At 63.4% G+C, this 17,493-nt stretch overlaps 2 protein-coding genes across 3 annotated transcripts in view; one reads left to right on the forward strand and one right to left on the reverse strand.

Moving 5' to 3' along the window:
* The window catches only part of PDE6B (phosphodiesterase 6B), a 30,673-nt gene extending 18,074 nt beyond the window's left edge, over positions 1-12,599 (forward strand). The window contains exons 7-22 of one of the 2 annotated variants that reach the window (XM_060188410.1): positions 3,872-3,938; positions 4,122-4,169; positions 4,674-4,823; positions 5,042-5,185; positions 5,312-5,377; positions 6,337-6,483; positions 6,750-6,857; positions 7,073-7,182; positions 7,280-7,367; positions 7,640-7,740; positions 8,652-8,759; positions 9,102-9,165; positions 9,526-9,600; positions 10,095-10,178; positions 10,982-11,132; positions 11,694-12,599. In XM_060188410.1, the coding sequence (XP_060044393.1) occupies positions 3,872-3,938; positions 4,122-4,169; positions 4,674-4,823; positions 5,042-5,185; positions 5,312-5,377; positions 6,337-6,483; positions 6,750-6,857; positions 7,073-7,182; positions 7,280-7,367; positions 7,640-7,740; positions 8,652-8,759; positions 9,102-9,165; positions 9,526-9,600; positions 10,095-10,178; positions 10,982-11,132; positions 11,694-11,755 (1,573 nt within the window). In that variant the 3' untranslated portion in view covers positions 11,756-12,599. The remainder of the gene's footprint in view (positions 1-3,871; positions 3,939-4,121; positions 4,170-4,673; positions 4,824-5,041; positions 5,186-5,311; positions 5,378-6,336; positions 6,484-6,749; positions 6,858-7,072; positions 7,183-7,279; positions 7,368-7,639; positions 7,741-8,651; positions 8,760-9,101; positions 9,166-9,525; positions 9,601-10,094; positions 10,179-10,981; positions 11,133-11,693) is intronic. The other variant, XM_060188411.1, reaches the window with a different exon arrangement.
* A 1,475-nt stretch (positions 12,600-14,074) lies between these two features.
* ATP5ME (ATP synthase membrane subunit e) lies at positions 14,075-16,549 on the reverse strand. Its single transcript, XM_016195191.2, has 4 exons — positions 16,359-16,549; positions 16,139-16,193; positions 14,351-14,449; positions 14,075-14,182 (listed from the first exon to the last, which is right to left on the reverse strand). The coding sequence occupies exons 1-4, from the start codon at positions 16,392-16,394 to the stop codon at positions 14,157-14,159; spliced, it is 216 nt and encodes a 71-aa protein (XP_016050677.1). The 5' UTR covers positions 16,395-16,549; the 3' UTR covers positions 14,075-14,156.
* Between the last annotated feature and the right edge of the window lie 944 nt (positions 16,550-17,493).

Genomic DNA, 17,493 nt, shown 5'->3' on the forward strand with positions numbered 1-17,493 from the left:
CTGTGAAGCTGTGAGTCTGTGAGGTTGTGGGGGCTGTGAGGCTGTGAGTCTGTGAGGCTGTGAGGCTGTGTGTCTGTGGGCCTCTGTGTCTGTGGGGCTGTGGGGCTGTGGGGCTGAGGGGAAGAGGGGCTGTGAGTCTGTGGGGCTGTGAAGCTGAGTGGCTGTGGGCCTGTGGGGCTGTGAGGCTGTGGGGTGTGGGGCTGTGGGGCAGTGAGACTGTTAGCCTTTGGGGCTGTGAGGCTGTGAGGCGTGTGGCTGTGTGGCAGTGAGGCTGTGGGGCTGTGAGGCTATGAGGCTGTTGGTGCTGTGGGGCTGTGAGGCTTTGTGGTTGTGAGGCTGTGAGGCTGTGGGGCTGTGGGGCTGTGGGGCTGTGAGGCTGTGAGGCTGCAAGGCTCTGTGGGCTGTGGGGCTGTGAGGCTGTGTGGCTGTGTAGCTGTGGGGCTGTGGGGCTGTGGGGCTGTGAGGCTTTGAGGCTGTGAGTCTGTGAGGCTGTGGGGCTGTGGGCCTCTGTGTCTGTGTGTCTGTGGGGCTGTGGGGCTGAGGGGCTGAGTGGCTGTGAGTCTGTGGGTTCTGTGAAGCTGAGTGGCTGTGGGGGCTTGAGGCTGTGGTGCTGTGGTGCTCTGGGGCTGTGTGGCTGTGAGGCTGTGGGGCTGTGGGGCTGTGGGGCTGTGGGGCTGTGGGGCTGTGAGGCTGTGTGTCTGTGAGGCTGTGGGGCGGTTTGGCGGTGGGGCTGGGGGCGGTGGGGCTCTGGGGCTGTGGGGCTCTGGGGCTGTGGCGCTGTGAGGATTTTCAGCAGTGAGGCTGTGTGGTGGTGGGGCTGTGTGTCTGTGAGTCTGTGGGGCTGTGGGGTCTTAGGGGCTGTGGGGCTGTGTGGCTATGAGGCTGTGTGTCTGTGAGTCTGTGGTGCTGTGGGTCTGTGGGGCTGTGTGTCTATGGGGCTGTGGGTATGTGGGGGCTGAGGGGCTCTGAGGCTGTGGGTGCTGTGAATCTGAGTGGCTGTGGGTGCTGTGAGGCTGTGGGGCTTTGAGGCTGTGAGTCTGTGAGGCTGTGGTGTTGTGAGACTGTGGGGCTTTGTGTCTGTGTGTCTATGATTCTGTGGTGCTGTTGGGGCTGTGGGGCTGTGTGGCTGTGAGGCTGTGAGGCTGTGGGGCTGTGAGGCTGTGAGGCTGTTAGTCTGTGTGGCAGTGAGGTGGGAGCTGTGGGGCTGTGGGTCTGTGGTTCTGTAGGGGCTGAGGTGCTGTGAGTCTGTGGGTTTTGTGGGGCTGTGGGGCTGTGAGCCTGTGTGGTTGTGGGGCTGTGAGCCTGTGAGGCTGTGATGCTGTGAGGCTGTGGTGCTGTGGGGCTGTGGTGCTGTGGGGCTGTGGGGCTGTGGGGCTGTAGGGGCTGAGGGGCTGTGAGTCTGTGGGTGCTGTGAAGCTGAGTGGCTGTGGGGCTGTGTGGCTGTGGATGCTGTGAGGCTGTGGGGCTTTGAGTCTGTGAGTCTGTGGGGCTGTGGTGGTTGAGGGGTTGTGAGGCTGTGGGTGCTGTGAGGCTGTGGGGCTGTGGGGCTGTGAGTTTGTGGGGCTTTGTGTCTGTGTGTCTGTGAGGCTGTGGGTGCTTTGGGGCTGTGTAGCCATGAGGCTGTGAGGCTGTATATCTGTGTGGCTGTGGGGCTGTGATGCTGTGTGTCTGTGGGGCAGTGGGGCTGTGAGTCTGTGGGGCTTTATGTCTGTGTGTCTATGATTCTGTGGGCCTGTTGGGGCTGTGAGGCTGTGAGTCTGTGAGGCTGTGAGGTTGTGGGGTAGTGAGGCTGTGGGTGCTTTGGGGCTGTGTAGCTGTGAGGCTGTGAGGCTTTGTGGCTTTGAGGCTGTCTATCTGTGTGGGTGTGGGGCTGTGATGCTGTGAGGCTGTTGGTGATGTGAGGCTGTGGGGTTGTGGGGGTTGTGGGGCTGTGGGGCTGTGAGGCTGTGGGGCTGTGGGGCTGTGGGGCTGTGGGGCTGTGAGGCTGTGAGGCTGTGAGGCTGTGAGTCTGTGGGGCTTTGGTGGCTTGTGAGGCTGTGGGGCAGTGAGGCTATGAGGCTGTTGGTGCTGTGGGGCTGTGAGGCTTTGTGGTTGTGAGGCTGTGAGGCTGTGGGGCTGTGGGGCTGTGGGGCTGTGAGGCTGTGAGGTTGTGGGGGCTGTGAGGCTGTGAGGCTGTGTTGCTGTGATTTTGTGAGGCCGTGGGGCTGTGGTGCTGTGGGCCTCTGTGTCTGTGTGTCTGTGTGGCTGTGGGGCTGAGGGGCTGAGTGGCTGTGAGTCTGTGGTTTCTGTGAAGCTGAGTGGCTGTGGGGGCTGTGAGGCTGTGGTGCTGTGGGGCTGTGAGGCTGTTAGTCTGTGAGGCTGTGGGTCTGTGGGGCTGTGTGGCTGTGTGGATGTGGGGCTGTGGGACTGTGAGGCTGTTAGTCTATGAGGCTGTGGGGCTGTGTGGCTGTGGGGCTGTGGGGCTGTGGGGCTGTGGCGCTGTGGTGCTGTGGGGCTGTGAGGCTGTGTGGCTGAGGGGCTGTGTGTCTGTGTGTCTGTGGGGCTCTGGGGCTGTGAGGCTGTGGGGCTGTGGGTGCTGTGGGGTTGTGAGGCTGTGGGGCTGTTGGGGCTGTGGGGCTGTGAGGCTGTGGGGCTGTGGGGCTGTAGGGCTGTGAGGCTGTGAGGCTGCAAGGCTCTGTGGGCTGTGGGGCTGTGGGGCTGTGGGGCTGTGAATCTGTGGGGCTGTGGTGGTTGAGGGGTTGTGAGGCTGTGGGTGCTGTGAGGCTGTGGGGCTGTGGGGCTGTGAGGCTTTGTGGCTCTGGGGCTGTGAGGCTGAGTCTGTGGCGCTGTGGGGCTGTGAGTTTGTGGGGCTTTGTGTCTGTGTGTCTGTGAGGCTGTGGGTGCTTTGGGGCTGTGTAGCCATGAGGCTGTGAGGCTGTATATCTGTGTGGCTGTGGGGCTGTGATGCTGTGTGTCTGTGGGGCAGTGGGGCTGTGAGTCTGTGGGGCTTTATGTCTGTGTGTCTATGATTCTGTGGGCCTGTTGGGGCTGTGAGGCTGTGAGTCTGTGAGGCTGTGAGGTTGTGCGGTAGTGAGGCTGTGGGTGCTTTGGGGCTGTGTAGCTGTGAGGCTTTGTGGCTTTGAGGCTGTCTATCTGTGTGGCTGTGGGGCTGTGATGCTGTGAGGCTGTTGGTGATGTGAGGCTGTGGGGTTGTGGGGTTGTGGGGGTTGCGGGGCTGTGGGGCTGTGAGGCTGTGGGGCTGTGGGGCTGTGGGGCTGTGAGGCTGTGAGGCTGTGAGGCTGTGAGTCTGTGGGGCTTTGGTGGCTTGTGAGGCTGTGGGGCAGTGAGGCTGTGGGGCTGTTGGTGATGTGGGGCTGTGGGGCTTTGGTGGCTTGTGAGGCTGTGGGGCAGTGAGGCTGTGGGGCTGTGAGGCTGTGTGGCTGTTGGTGATGTGAGGCTGTGGGGTTGTGGGGTTGTGTTGGTTGTGGGGCTGTGGGCTGTGAGGCTGTGGGCTGTGGGCTGTGGGGCTGTGGGCTGTGGGGCTGTGGGGCTGTGAGGCTTTGGGTGTCTGGGTCTGTCGTTAGTTGATACCGTGAGGCTGGGTGAGGGTCTGGTTTCCACTCTGGGGAGGCATAGGCATGACTTGGCAGAAATCTTGCTAACCTACACTCACAGGTTCCTTCCACTGTGCCCCACTCGGGACTGGTGATCACCCAGAGCTGTGATGCTTCAGTGATGCTGCATTTGGCTCTGCTGTGATGGTGGAGGGCAGAGTCAGGTGTTAGCGTCAGCTTCCTCAGCACCACTTCACAACACAGCTGCACACAACACTCTCTACAGACACACACCCCACACCCCTGCACACTGTCTCTGACCTCTAGTCTCTCCCCAGGACGCCACCCGCTGATCACTGGGCCCTCGCCAGTGGCCTTCCAACCTACGTGGCAGAGAGTGGCTTTGTGAGTGTGGCCTGCCGCATGCCCACCAGCCCCTGCCTTGCCCTCGTGACCCCGTCTTGCCTCCACCTTGCCCCTCTCCCCTGCACCTCTCCTGCCCAGAGGCCCACGGCTGGCTGTCCGGGAGCTGTGTTTGGCGGCTGTGTGTCACACCTGCAGGTGATACTGTCTTTGCTTCTTTCCCAGATCTGCAACATCATGAATGCCCCTGCTGACGAGATGTTTAAGTTCCAGGTATCTGCTCACCCGCCAGTGGGAGTGTCTGTCCCAGAAAGAAGCTATGTAGTCAGATGGACTGTGGGTCAGCCCTGGCTGCAGGCCCCGGTCAGCACATGCAGAGCCTGGGCTGTGGGTCTGTCCCCAGTCAGCAGGCTGTGGCCCGAGGCCCTGACCTCACACAGCACCACAAGGACATATGGCCAGGTTGGGGCCAAGCTGGCTCTGCCCGGGGTCCTGCCAGAAGCCACATCTGCACCTCACAGCAGGCCGCACGGCAGGGTCGGGGGCCTGTAGGGAGGCCAGGCCAGTCTGTACCGAGCATCCAGTGAGCACTGGGGGTGGGGATTGAGGTCTCTGGAGACGGTGTCACCCACACCGTGAGGGACATCCTGTCTTGCTGAGGCGGAGGCCACAGGGGACGTGGGCCCGCAGGCACTGAGCAGGAAGTCAGGCACCCGTGTGAGGGGGGAGGAACTGGCAGAGGCCCCCCCGGCTTGTCTCTCCACCCACCTCCCTCAGGAGGATCCCCTGGACGACTCAGGTTGGATCATCAGGAACGTGCTGTCCATGCCCATTGTCAACAAGAAGGAGGAGATCGTGGGTGTGGCCACGTTCTACAACAGGAAGGACGGCAAGCCCTTCGACGAGCAGGACGAGGTCCTCATGGAGGTAGCCCTCCCGAGGGGACACAGCGGCCTGGCCTGGGGGGAGGCTCCAGAGGTGGGGGGGAGGGCTGGCTGACTGGGTGTGTGGCGGGTGGGGGCCTAATGGCCTGGTTGTGTGGCGGGTGGGGGTCCAGCGACCCCGATGCCTGGCGGGTGGGGACCGGGCTGAGGGACAGATTTCGGGCAGGCACGGCCGCAGGCCCCACACCAGGGTTCCCTCAGTCCCTCACGCAGTTTCTGGGCTGGTCGGTGCTGAACACAGACACCTATGACAAGATGAACAAGCTGGAGAACCGCAAGGACATTGCCCAGGACATGGTGCTGTACCATGTGTGCTGTGACAAGGACGAGATCCAGGCCATCCTGGTACCTGCTCTGGGCCCGCCCCCACCCGCCCCGGGTTCCACCTAGGCAGGTCGCCCTCTAACTCCCTTCACACGAGGTGCAGGTGAGGCTGCCCTGGCTCACATCTCCACCCACCCACCCCCACAGCCAACGAGAGAGCGTCTGGGGAAGGAGCCAGCTGACTGTGAGGAGGAGGAGCTGGGCAAGATCCTGGTGAGTGGGGGCAGCTAGGGCTCCACTCCCAAGCCCCCAGCAAGAGCACGGCACATGCACTTGAGGACAGCTCGTGTCCACACAGCCAGCATGCTCCTGTGCCCCTGTGCCCCGTGCCTGTCCCCGTGACCCTGTCCTGTGCCCCTGTGACCCTATCCTGTGCCCCTGTGACCCTGTCCTGTGCCCCTGTGACCCTGTCCTGTGCCCCTGTGCCTGTGACCCTGTGCTTGTGACCCTGTGCTTGTGACTCTGTGACCCTATGGCCCTGTGCCTGTGGTCCTGTGCCTGTGACCCTGGTTGTCTGTGACCCTGTGCCTGTGTCTGTGCCCCTGTGCCTGTGACCCTGTGACCCTATGGCCCTGTGCCTGTGGTCCTGTGTCTGTGACCCCGGTTGTCTGTGACCTTGTGCCTGTGCCTCTATGACCCTATGGTCCTGTGCCTGTGGCCCTGTGTCTATGACCCCGGTTGTCTGTGACTCTGTGCCTGTGACCCTGTGACCCTGTGCCCGTGACCCTGTGCCTGTGACCCTGTGCCTGTGACCCTGTGCCCGTGACCCTGTGCCTATGACTCTGTGCCTATGGCCCTGTGCCTGTGGCCCTGGATATCTATGATTCTGTGCCCATGACCCTGTGCCCGTGACCCTGTGCCTGTGACTCTGTGCCCCTATGGCCCTGTGCCTGTGGCCCTGTTCTGTGACCCTGGATGTTTGTGACTCTGTGCCCATGACCCTGTGCCTGTGGCCCTGTGCCTGTGGCCCTGTTCTGTAACCCTGGATGTCTGTGATTCTGTGCCTGTGCCCTTGTGCCTCTGCACTTGTGACCTTTGACTCTGACCTTGTAAGTACCTCTTTGTACTTTTCCTGAGGATGGCCCTGGGTGCTAGGAGGAGGAGATGGACAGGTGGGGCGGGAAGGCAGAACACAGGGGCAGGCATCCAGCCATAATCCCACTGTCCCACAGAAAGAGGAGCTGCCGGGGCCAAGCAAGTTCGACATCTATGAGTTCCACTTCTCAGACCTGGAGTGCACGGAGCTGGAGCTCGTCAAGTGTGGCATCCAGATGTACTATGAGCTGGGTGTGGTCCGAAAGTTCCAGATCCCCCAGGAGGTGGGGAGGTGGGGGCCTGGCCCCCCAGAGGGTGGGGGGGTGGTCCCAGAGAGGTGGGGGGCCTAGTTGCTAGGAGGTAGGGAGCTCTAATCCCTAGGAGGTAGAGAGGTGGGGTCCCAGGCCCCCCTAGAGGTAGGGACATAAGGCCCTGGGGCCCAGGAGGTGGGGCGGTGCCCAAGGAGGAGGCTGTCAGAGGAGGCTGGGTGAGGGGTCAGGGGCTGGGCCTGAGCGGCTGAACACCCCGAGCCCACCCCGGCCATCACCAGGTGCTGGTGCGCTTTCTGTTCTCCGTGAGCAAAGGCTACCGGAGGATCACTTACCACAACTGGCGCCATGGCTTCAACGTGGCCCAAACCATGTTCACGTTGCTTATGGTGCGTGGGGAGGGCGCTGCCCAGGGGCTGTGCACAGGGTGGCGGGCTGGGTGCCCCATGGGCATCCACATGGGAGGGGGCATGCTGCCCATGAGCTGTGCTGGGGGGTGGGGGAAGGAGTCCCCCAGGTGTCCTGTGGGTGTCACACGGTGGGGGACTGCCCGTGGGCTTTGCAAGGGGTGGAGGGGGCAGGTGCCCCACTGGTTGTCCCCCAGACAGGCAAACTCAAGAGCTACTACACTGACCTGGAGGCCTTGGCCATGGTGACCGCTGGGCTGTGCCACGACATCGACCACAGGGGCACCAACAACCTGTACCAGATGAAGTGCGTGGCCCAGGCGTAGTGGGGCCTGCGGGTGGCTGGGCACAGCCCGTTTCCGCAACTCTGGGGCCATGCCCCACTTACCAAAGCCCTGACACAGGTCCCAGAACCCGCTGGCCAAGCTGCACGGCTCCTCAATTCTGGAGCGACACCACCTGGAGTTTGGGAAGTTCCTGCTCTCCGAGGAGGTGGGTGTTCCCTGAAGGCACCTGGAAGGAGGGCCTCCTGCCTGGCTGGTGGGTTTCCTATTTGGTTAGACAGAGGGTCCTTCAGCTGGTTAGAGGGTCTCCCATCTGGTTGAAGTTCTCTCACCTGGCTGGCAGGTGTCTCGTTTGGTTGGCAAGCTGTCCCGGGTGGGATTTGGTGTGTGTGGGGAGCCTCCTTCCTGCCACCCCTGTGAGTTATGCAGAGAGGAAGCCGCCTGGACCTGTGGACCTGAACCCCCTTCCTGGCCCCACAGAGCCTGAACATCTTCCAGAACCTGAACCGGCGGCAGCATGAGCACGTGATCCACCTCATGGACATCGCCATCATAGCCACTGACCTGGCCCTCTACTTCAAGTGGGGCTGGGGGCTGTCACAGGGAGGGCTGGGGGGCTGGGGGCTGTCACAGGGAGGGCTGCGGGGCTGGGGGCTGTCACAGGGAAGGGCTGGGGGCTGGGGGCTGTCACAGGGAGGTGCTGGAGGCTGGGGGCTGTCACAGAGAGGGCTGGGGGGGCTGGGGGCTGTCACAGAGATGGGCTGGGGGGCTGGGGGTTGTCACAGGCAGGGCTGGGGGCTGGAGGTTGTCACAGGGTGGGCTGTGGGGGCTGGGGGCTTGTTGTTAAAATTTCGGACGGCTCTTGCCAGCCGGGCTAGCTTCACGGGCAGGTAATAGAGACGCGGAGACAACGGCTGGGCAGGGAAGCTGTATTTCTTTATTCAGGAACAACGATTCATAAACTAAACCAAACTAATCACCAAACAGAACTCTGCTGTCTCTTTGCGGCGGCACAAGCACTCTCTCTTACTCTCGAACTCAGGAACTCTCTGAAACTCTCGAACTCTGCAACTCTGGAACTCTGGCGGGGTTCCTTGGGGCGGGGCCAAGCAGGCCCGCGAAATTGACTGGACTGATCTAATTCTCTTGGTGGGGGAGGGCTAGAACAAACCAATGTAAAGCATACGACAGGGGCTGTCACAGGGAGGGGCTGGGGGCTGGGTCTGTCATAGGGAGGGCTCGGGGGCTGGGGTCTGTCACAGGGAGGGTCTGGGGGGCTCTGGGCTGTCACAGGGAGGGCTCGTGTTTGGGGAGCTGTCACTGGGAGGAGTTGAGGGACTGTGTCCTGGGGCTTTGGATTGCTGACACAGGGAGGGCCATGTGTCAGGGTCCCTGTCACCCATGCCCACTGCTTCAGGTACCATCACCGCCTGGGTGGGGGTCGCCCCTGCGCAGGGTTGAGGCTGACCTTACCCCTTTTCCTGGGGTGCAGGAAGAGAACCATGTTCCAGAAGATTGTGGATGAGTCCAAGAACTACGAAGACAGGAAGAGCTGGGTGGAGTACCTGTCTCTGGAGACCACACGCAAGGAGATTGTCATGTGAGCTGGCCCAGGGCCCTCCCACAGCACCTGTCCCCACCTCCGTGAGGCCTCTCTGGTTGACACGGGTCTTGAGAGCTTGGTCACATGGGTGGCCATGTCCATGACCACTGAGCTCTGGGCCACATGGGCTGCCCCTAGGTCAGGGCCTGGACCTCCCCCCTGCTCGCAGTGGGGGACATCTGTGTGAAGCACCAGAGCTGCCCCTGGATCCCTTTTGTACTTTAGTTTGTGGGAGAAAAGGTGTCCGCCCTGAAGGGACACTGTGACCTGTGGCAGGAGTACTGAACTCTCAGGGTGGGGGGTGGAGGAAGGGGCCTGCTGGAGCTGTCCTGTCCGCAGGGCCATGATGATGACCGCTTGTGACCTGTCAGCCATCACCAAACCCTGGGAAGTCCAGAGCAAGGTCAGCAGTCAGGGCTGGGCAGTGCGGTGGGTGCAGCGGAGAGCAGAGTGGAGTTCAGTGGGGGAGCAGTGGAGGGCGGGGGTAGGGCTCGGCAGCTCTGAGGATGGGCAGTGGGATGAGGGCAGGGAGCTGGGCATTGCGATGGGTGCTGGGTGGGTCTGGGTAGCAGGGTGGGGATGGGGGCCAGGTGAGGCTGGGCCTGTGGGGGTGGGGTCCATGGCCAGCCTTCTGGGATGCTGAGGGCTCCTCAGAGGAGCCAGTGCTCACAGGGATCTGGACAGGCAGGCTCTGGCCTGGCTCTGACTGGAAGCTGAGCTGCAGGAGGCACCCCTGCCCCCTTCCCTCCCGTGTTGCCTGCAGGTGGCTCTGCTGGTGGCAGCTGAGTTCTGGGAGCAGGGCGACCTGGAGCGGACGGTTCTGGACCAGCAGCCCATTGTGAGCACTGCCTCCTCCCACTGCCCCGGCCCCTCCCGGGCCCAGCACCCAGCACCCTGCCAAGGAGGCTGTGGGCTGTTCCTGGAAACTGGCCGAGCCGCGGACCTGTCTGCCCAGAGCACCCACGGGCCCCGTGGTTCCCAGCGAGCCGCAGCCAGGTCGCAGGCAGGGTGGAGAGCTGGGCAGAGGCAAGCCATGTCCCTGCCAGCGGGCAGCATCACAGCTGAACTTGGGGCCGGAGGGCAGAGTGGGGGTACCTGAGCAGCCTACACAGTCTCTGGGAGGGTTCGGTCTCGGGGGGGCCGGGAGCCCACCCTGCAGGTCAGTGTCAGAGGTCTGGGCAGGCAGTTGGCCGTGCCAGGAGGGCAGGGGGCCTGACCCAAGAAAGGGGCCCAGGGAAGAGAGGGTATGGGAGCCCCCCCCCCCAAGGCTGTGGCCTGAAGGCAGGGCAGGGCGGGCTGGGGACTGAGCTCACATCCCGCTCTGGCACCCAGCCAATGATGGATCGGAACAAGGCAGCCGAGCTCCCCAAGCTGCAGGTGGGCTTCATTGACTTCGTGTGCACCTTCGTGTACAAGGTGAGGGGCTCACTGGGGTCTGGCTCGAGGTCAGGGTTACCCTGGGGGTGGGCTGGGGTCTGAAGGACAGGACGGGCCAGGGAGGCCATGCTGCAGTCCTGGGGTCTCCAATAGCAGATGTCTACCCGCACCCCCACATGGAGTTAGCTCTGCCCGAGGGGGCGATGCGAGTCCCTGGGTCCCGTCCACCTGCGCTCAGTAGCCCAGCACTCCGGGGGGCTGACTGTAGAGCTGGGCTGACAGGGCCCACTCCTCCCAGGTCCCCATGTTCCCATCCTGAGACCCCCACCTACCTCTCTTCCAATCACCTGAAGCCTAGAAAGAGGCCCCACAGGGGTAGACTGACTTGCAGGTCAGTCCCACATCCCACCATGGGTTCCCCCACTTGCATGCACGTGTGCACTGCGTGTTGCCGTGTGCTTGTTCGCTTAAGGTGTTGCATGTGCCCATGTGTTTGCATGTGAAGTCGCACCTGAGTGGTGGGTGTGGTCCGTGCAGTGTTGCTGTGTGGCATGTGGCTGAAACAGGAGCAGCTGTGGTGCCTGCTGTCTGCAGGGACCCCCCACTCCACTCCTGGGCCTTCCCCACATGCCCCCACCTCACAGTACCCGCACCCCACAGCTCCTTTTCCAACTCCGAGAACATGAGCCTGGGAGCCTCCTTCCTTCCTTCCTTGGGCAAATGATCCCAGTGCCTGTCCTTCCTCCCGTGAGCCCCCCGCCTCAAAGTCCCCAGGTGACAGGGCTGGGCCCACAAAGGGGCAGTGGGATGTGCTCTCCACTGCCCTTCCCTTCCTTTCCCAGGAGTTCTCCCGCTTCCACGAGGAGATCCTGCCCATGTTTGACCGCCTGCAGAACAACAGGAAGGAGTGGAAGGCCCTGGCAGACGAGCATGAGGAAAAAGTGAAGGCCCTGGAGGAGGAGAAGGAGCAGGAGAAGGCGGCAGTCAAAAAAGGTCTGCTGCCTAGCATGGCCAGGCCTCAGAGGGGGCGCACACAGGGTGGGCGTCGGGCTGGGCCCGGCACAGGCCTGCAGGGAGGAGACAGTCTGGAGGAAAGACAGCTATCAGAAGCCCACTCTGAGGTGCACTCGGGCTCCAAGGGAGCGGGACACAGAAGCGGCCAGTGGGGATACAGGATGTAGCCGGCTGGGTGCTGCTCTCCTTGAGGCCAGCCCACCAGGGACTCTGGCTTCTTCCTCAGCATCCCAGAACGTTCCAGTGGCCCGCCTCCACCTAGAATGAGCCAACTGGGCCAGGCTGGGGGCTTCCCTCATCCTCCACCGAGTGCGCTCTCCTGGGAGTCAGCACACCCCCAAATTAGACCCTGTGTGCATGTGTATGTCCTGTTCCCTATGGAAGCGAGGGGGCAGTAGACCCAAGGAGTAGGAGGCCAGGCCAGGTGTCACAAAGGCTAAGCCGGCTTATCAGCTTAGGTCCTTCTGCAGGCCCCACTGGGCGCGGGGAGATGTGGCACCTCTCCCCCCCACACAAACACGAACACGTTTTCTCTTGCAGTGGGCACAGAGATCTGCAACGGAGGCCCGGTCCCCAAGTCCCCCACTTGCTGCATCCTTTGAGCCTGCCGTGGGCACGTGGGCATGCCGCGCCCTCTGCCTCTGCCCATCCTCTGTAGAGGAAGCAGGAAACCCACAAGTGACCCAAGACAAATTAAGCGGTTCTCATGATTTTTCTAAGGCCGACTACTGAGTACGACACTAGCCTCTTGTCACACACCACGTGAGAATAGCAGGAGGCTCTGACAATAGCACAAGAGCTACGTCTAAGAGGACCTGGGTGGGGGCTAGTCAGCTCAGGCCTAGGAGCCCCAGCACTGGGGGACACCATGAATGAGGAGCAGTGCTGTGGTTCCCTCCATCTAAAGTGAGAACAGCAGCCCTGGAGTAGTCAATCACGTAAACGGCCACGGCGCCATAAAAAGTTAAGAGTTTGAAGGGGGCCAGGTGGCGGTGCACCGGGTCGAGTGCACGTTAAAATGCGCGAGGACCCAGGTCTGAGCTCCTGGTCCCCACGAGGGGGAAGCTTTGCAGGTGGTGAAGCAGTACTGCAGGTGTCGCTCTCCTTTTTTTGCTTAACCCCCGCGCCACCGCCCGACCCCCTCTCCCTTCCTCTTTCTTTTTTTCCCTTCTGTTGCCCTTGTTTTTTATTGCTGTTGTAGTTATTATTATTGTCTTTGTTGTTATAGGACAGAGAGAAATCGAGAGAGGGGCAGAGAAAAACACCTGCAGACCTGCTTCACCGCCTGTGAAGCAACCCCCCCCCCCCCAGCAGGTGGGGACCCGGGGGCTCGAACCGGGATCTTTACACTGGTCCTTGGGCTTTGTGCCACGTGCGCTTAACTCCCTGCGCTCCAGCCCAACTTCCATTTCTGACTTTCTCTATCCAATGAAGATATATATATAAAAAAATTTTGAGCAGGGGACACTATAACGGTTATGCAAATGACTCATGCCTCAGGCTTCAAGGTCCCAGGTTCAACCCCCTGTAGCACCATAAACCAGAGCTGAACATTACTCTGGTCTCTCTCTCTCTCTCTCTGTATCTTTCATTAAAATAAAATATTAAAAAAATAAAGTTTTTGTTTGTTTGCCTCCAAGGTTATCATCACTGGGGCTCCTAGAGTCCATATTTTTCTATTTTATTGCCCTTGTTGTTATTGCTGTTGTTTTGGAAAGGACAGAGAAACCGAGGAGGCGGAAGACAGAGAGGGAGAGAGCAAGAGGACACCTGCAGACCTGCTTCACCGCCTGTGAAGTGACCCCTGTGGGTGGGGAGCCAGAGGGCTCAAAGCAGGATCCCTGCACTGGTCCTAGCGCTTAGTGCCATGTGCACTTAACTGCAGTGATAATGCCTCACTCCCAATAAAAAGGTGTTTTAAAATACAAGTAACAGAGCTGGGTGGTGGCACACCTCGTTAAGTACTCCTAAAAATTCACAAGGACCAGGGGCCGGGCGGTAGCACAGAGGTTAAGCACACATGGCGCAAAGCCCAAGGTCAGGTGTAAGGATCCCGGTACAAGCCCCTGGGGCTCCCCACCTGCAGGGGCATCACTTCACAAGTGGTGAAGCAGGTCTGCAGGTGTCTATCTTTCTCTCTTGTCTTCCTCTCCTCTCTTGATTTCTGTCCAGTCCAATGACAACAATAAAAACGAAAAAACAGCCTCCAGGAGCAGTGGATTTGTAGTGCAGGTACCAAGCCCCAGCGATAACCCTGGAGGCAAATAAAGAGAGAAATGTACCAGGACCCAGGTTCAAGCCTACAGTCCCCACCTGCAGGGGAGAAAGCGTTTCAAATGGTGAAGCAGGGCTGCAGGTGTCTCTCTGCCTCTATCTCCCCATTCCTCTTGGTTTCTGGCTGTCTCTATCCAATAAATAAAAGTAACTCAAGAATTAAAAAGACCACAAGCTGTGGGTGAACACATTCCCAGCGACACTCATCTGCACATTCGCAGCTGACTGGTGGAAATGTGCCCAGGATGCAGAATAGACAGGTGCCTCTTTCCTGACAGAAGTCACAGAACAGCTCTCTTGGGAGCTGTCAGGAAGCCCTGCCCCAGAGGAGCCGGCCCTCCAGAGAGCCTGCAGGAAAGGCTCTGCTTGGAGCGGCTGTGCCCACACTCGGGCCACAGTCCTCGGAGCCTCAAGCCTCGGCCTTTGCGGGCTCCCTAAACAGATGCGGTCAGAAGCCTGCTTCTCGCCGTCCCGTCCCGTCCGCTCCCGTCTGCACTGAACTCGCTCTGCAAAGGGAAGGCTCTCCAAGGCTGGGAGCAGCACAGGGCGGCAAGGGGCAGTGCGGCCCCCACGGGGAGGGACATCTGCTCTCGTCAAACCCCTTCCCAGCCCCACCCTGCGTCAAGTGAGGAGTCCAGAAACCAGACGAGGAGAGCCAGGCATCTGGCAACACGGAGCTTTATTCGGCGGAAGCGACAGGCGAGGCGACGGGCGAAGGGGCAGGTGGGCTCACTTGAGTATGCTGTCGTCGCGGGCTGGAAAGGCAGAGCAGACGGTCACCGCCCGACCGTGGCTTCCAGGAGCTCCCGGCCCTGCCGGCCCGCACGCAGGTGGCCTCTCACCACCTGGCTCAGGACCCCCCCCCACCGTCCCAGGGCCGCGCTGGGTGCCCCTGGGTGCCGGTGGCTCTGGCTGGAACGTACCTTCTGCCAGCTCTCTCTCTCTCCGCTTCAGCTCATCCTGCTGCTTCTTCTCCTCCGCCGCCACCCTCCGCTCCTCCTCTGCCCTGGGCTTCAGGTAGCCTGGCCGGGACCGGGTCACTCACTGCTCGGAGGCCATAGCCGGCCTCCTGGCCTCTGGGTGGCCGTGGGGTCCCACCCAGCTCTCGGGCGCCCCCAGGTCGGGGACCCCCCTCAGCTCCCGCCTCCAGGTCGGGGACCCCCCTCAGCTTCACCCCCCAGGTCGGGGACGCCCCTCAGCTTCACCCCCCAGGTCGGGGACCCCCTCAGCTTCACCCCCCCAGGTCGGGGACCCCCCTCAGCTCCACCCCCCCAGGTCGGGGACCCCCCTCAGCTTCACCCCCCAGTCGGGGACCCCCTCAGCTTCACCCCCCAGTCGGGGACCCCCCTCAGCTTCACCCCCCCAGGTCGGGGACCCCCTCAGCTTCACCCCCCCAGGTCGGGGACCCCCCTCAGCTTCACCCCCCAGGTCGGGGACCCCCCTCAGCTTCACCCCCCCAGGTCGGGGACGCCCCTCAGCTTCACCCCCCAGGTCGGGGACCCCCTCAGCTTCACCCCCCGGGTCGGGGACCCCCTCAGCTTCACCCCCCCAGGTCGGGGACCCCCCTCAGCTTCACCCCCCAGTCGGGGACCCCCTCAGCTTCACCCCCCAGTCGGGGACCCCCCTCAGCTTCACCCCCCCAGGTCGGGGACCCCCCTCAGCTCCACCCCCCGGGTCGGGGACCCCCCTCAGGTTCACCCCCCAGGTCGGGGACCCCCTCAGCTTCACCCCCCAGTCGGGGACCCCCTCAGCTTCACCCCCCAGTCGGGGACCCCCCTCAGCTTCACCCCCCCAGGTCGGGGACCCCCCTCAGCTCCACCCCCCGGGTCGGGGACCCCCCTCAGGTTCACCCCCAGGTCGGGGACCCCCTCAGCTTCACCCCCCCAGGTCGGGGACCCCCCTCAGCTCCACCCCCCGGGTCGGGGACCCCCCTCAGGTTCACCCCCCAGGTCGGGGACCCCCTCAGCTTCACCCCCAGGTCGGGGACCCCCCTCAGCTCCCGCCTCCAGGTCGGGGACCCCCTCAGCTCCACACCCAGGTCGGGGACCCCCTCAGCTTCACCCCACAGGTCGGGGACCCCCTCAGCTTCACCCCCCAGTCGGGGACCCCCTCAGCTTCACCCCCCGGGTCGGGGACCCCCCTCAGCTTCACCCCCCGGGTCGGGGACCCCCCTCAGCTTCACCCCCCGGGTCGGGGACCCCCTCAGCTTCACCCCCCGGGTCGGGGACCCCCCTCAGCTTCACCCCCCGGGTCGGGGACCCCCTCAGCTTCACCCCACAGGTCGGGGACCCCCTCAGCTTCACCCCCCAGGTCGGGGACCCCCTCAGCTTCACCCCCCGGGTCGGGGACCCCCCTCAGCTTCACCCCCCGGGTCGGGGACCCCCCTCAGCTCCACCCCCCGGGTCGGGGACCCCCTCAGCTTCACCCCCCGGGTCGGGGACCCCCTCAGCTTCACCCCCCCAGGTCGGGGACCCCCTCAGCTCCACCCCACAGGTCGGGGACCCCCTCAGCTTCACCCCCCCAGTCGGGGACCCCCCTCAGCTTCACCCCCCGGGTCGGGGACCCCCCTCAGCTTCACCCCACAGGTCGGGGACCCCCTCAACTTCACCCCCAGGTCGGGGACCCCCCTCAGCTTCACCCCCCGGGTCGGGGACCCCCCAGCTCCCGCCCCATCAGGACCCCCCACACCAGTTCCCGCGCCCCCGACTCACTGTAGCGCTTGGCTCCATAAGCCACGCCGAGGAACAGGGCGGAGTAGCGGCCAAGCTGGGGGGAGACGGCTAGAGGTCAGGGGTCGGGGGTCCCGGGGGACGCGGGGTCGGGGGTCCCGGGGGGCGCGGGGTCGGGGGTCCCGGGGGGCGCGGGGTCGGGGGTCCCGGGGGCGCGCGCCCGTCACTGGGCTGTTCGTGGCGGCCGCAAGACCTGGTTCACCTTGATGAGCGGAGAGACCTGCACCGGCGGAACCATCTTGTCCGTGACCTCTGCACCGGAAGCACAACTCAGGGCTCGAGCCGGAAGACGCCAGGGAGCGGCCTGCGCATGCGTACTAGGCGGCGAACGGCGTCCCGGCCGCGGCAGAGAAACGGCGCGCCGCTGACGTCACGGACGTGGCCTTGCGCCTGCGCGGTGTCCCCGAGCGATCCGGCTGCGGCGACTTGAGCCGCCACGTGCGACTGGAGTTCGTGTCCCCACCTTCCCAGCTACGCTCCAGCCCGGCCTGGCCCCGTGACCCCGTGACCCCGTGACCCCGTGACCACGTGACCACGTGACCCCGTCTCTCCTCCCCCCGCACCTCCCCATCCCTGTGCCGCCACCTGCACCTGCTCCCTGCTTCCCAAGGCGGAGCTCAGTCACCCCGCCTGCTGGGGCTCCTCTGCCGCGCACCCCCGGCACCCCTGCATCACCGGCTCCCCTTCACCCCCGGCACCCCTGCATCACCGGCTCCCCGGTACCCCGGCACCTCTGCATCACCGGTACCCCGGCACCCCTGCATCACCGGCACCCCTGCATCACCGGCACCCCTGCACCCCTGCATCACCGGCTCCCCGGTACCCCGGCACCTCTGCATCACCGGTACCCCTGCACCCCTGCATCACCGGCACCCCTGCACCCCTGCATCACCGGTACCCCTGCACCCCTGCATCACCGGCACCCCTGCATCACCGGCACCCCTGCAACACCGGCTCCCCTGCAATCCGGCACCCCTGCATCACCGGCACCCCTGCACTCCAGCACCCCTGCATCACCGGCTCCCCTGCACCCCAGCACCCCGGGCGTTGTGAGCCTGAGGACCCCGGGCCGCCGTCTCTTGACCGCGGTGCTCACACTGCCGGCCCTGGACCCTCCCCGCAGCACCCCTGCGGCCTGACAGTGACGCCGCCCAGCTGTGCGTCCCCAGGCTGTGTGGGCAGCTGTCCCAGCATCACCCGGTGCCGAGCAGTGGCTCCTCCGTCCCGCCGCCCCTCAGCCGTGTCGCAGGTCTTTCCTGAAACTCCCGCCCCTGCCCCCAGCTTTCCCCCGGGCGCCTCTGCACAGCCTGGGCAGCACCAGCTGTGTGCGTGTCTGT

The sequence above is a fragment of the Erinaceus europaeus genome, chromosome 3, assembly GCF_950295315.1.
Source record: "Erinaceus europaeus chromosome 3, mEriEur2.1, whole genome shotgun sequence".
Classification (NCBI taxonomy): domain Eukaryota; kingdom Metazoa; phylum Chordata; class Mammalia; order Eulipotyphla; family Erinaceidae; genus Erinaceus; species Erinaceus europaeus.

Coding starts and splice junctions, on each gene's coding strand:
- ATP5ME (XM_016195191.2), bottom strand. CDS start 16,394: ATGGTTCCGCCGGTGCAGGTCTCTCCGCTCATCAAG. Junction 16,194..16,358: donor AGGTCTCTCCGCTCATCAAG/GTGAACCAGGTC, acceptor GTCTCCCCCCAG/CTTGGCCGCTACTCCGCCCT. Junction 14,183..14,350: donor AGAGAGAGAGCTGGCAGAAG/GTACGTTCCAGC, acceptor CTGCCTTTCCAG/CCCGCGACGACAGCATACTC.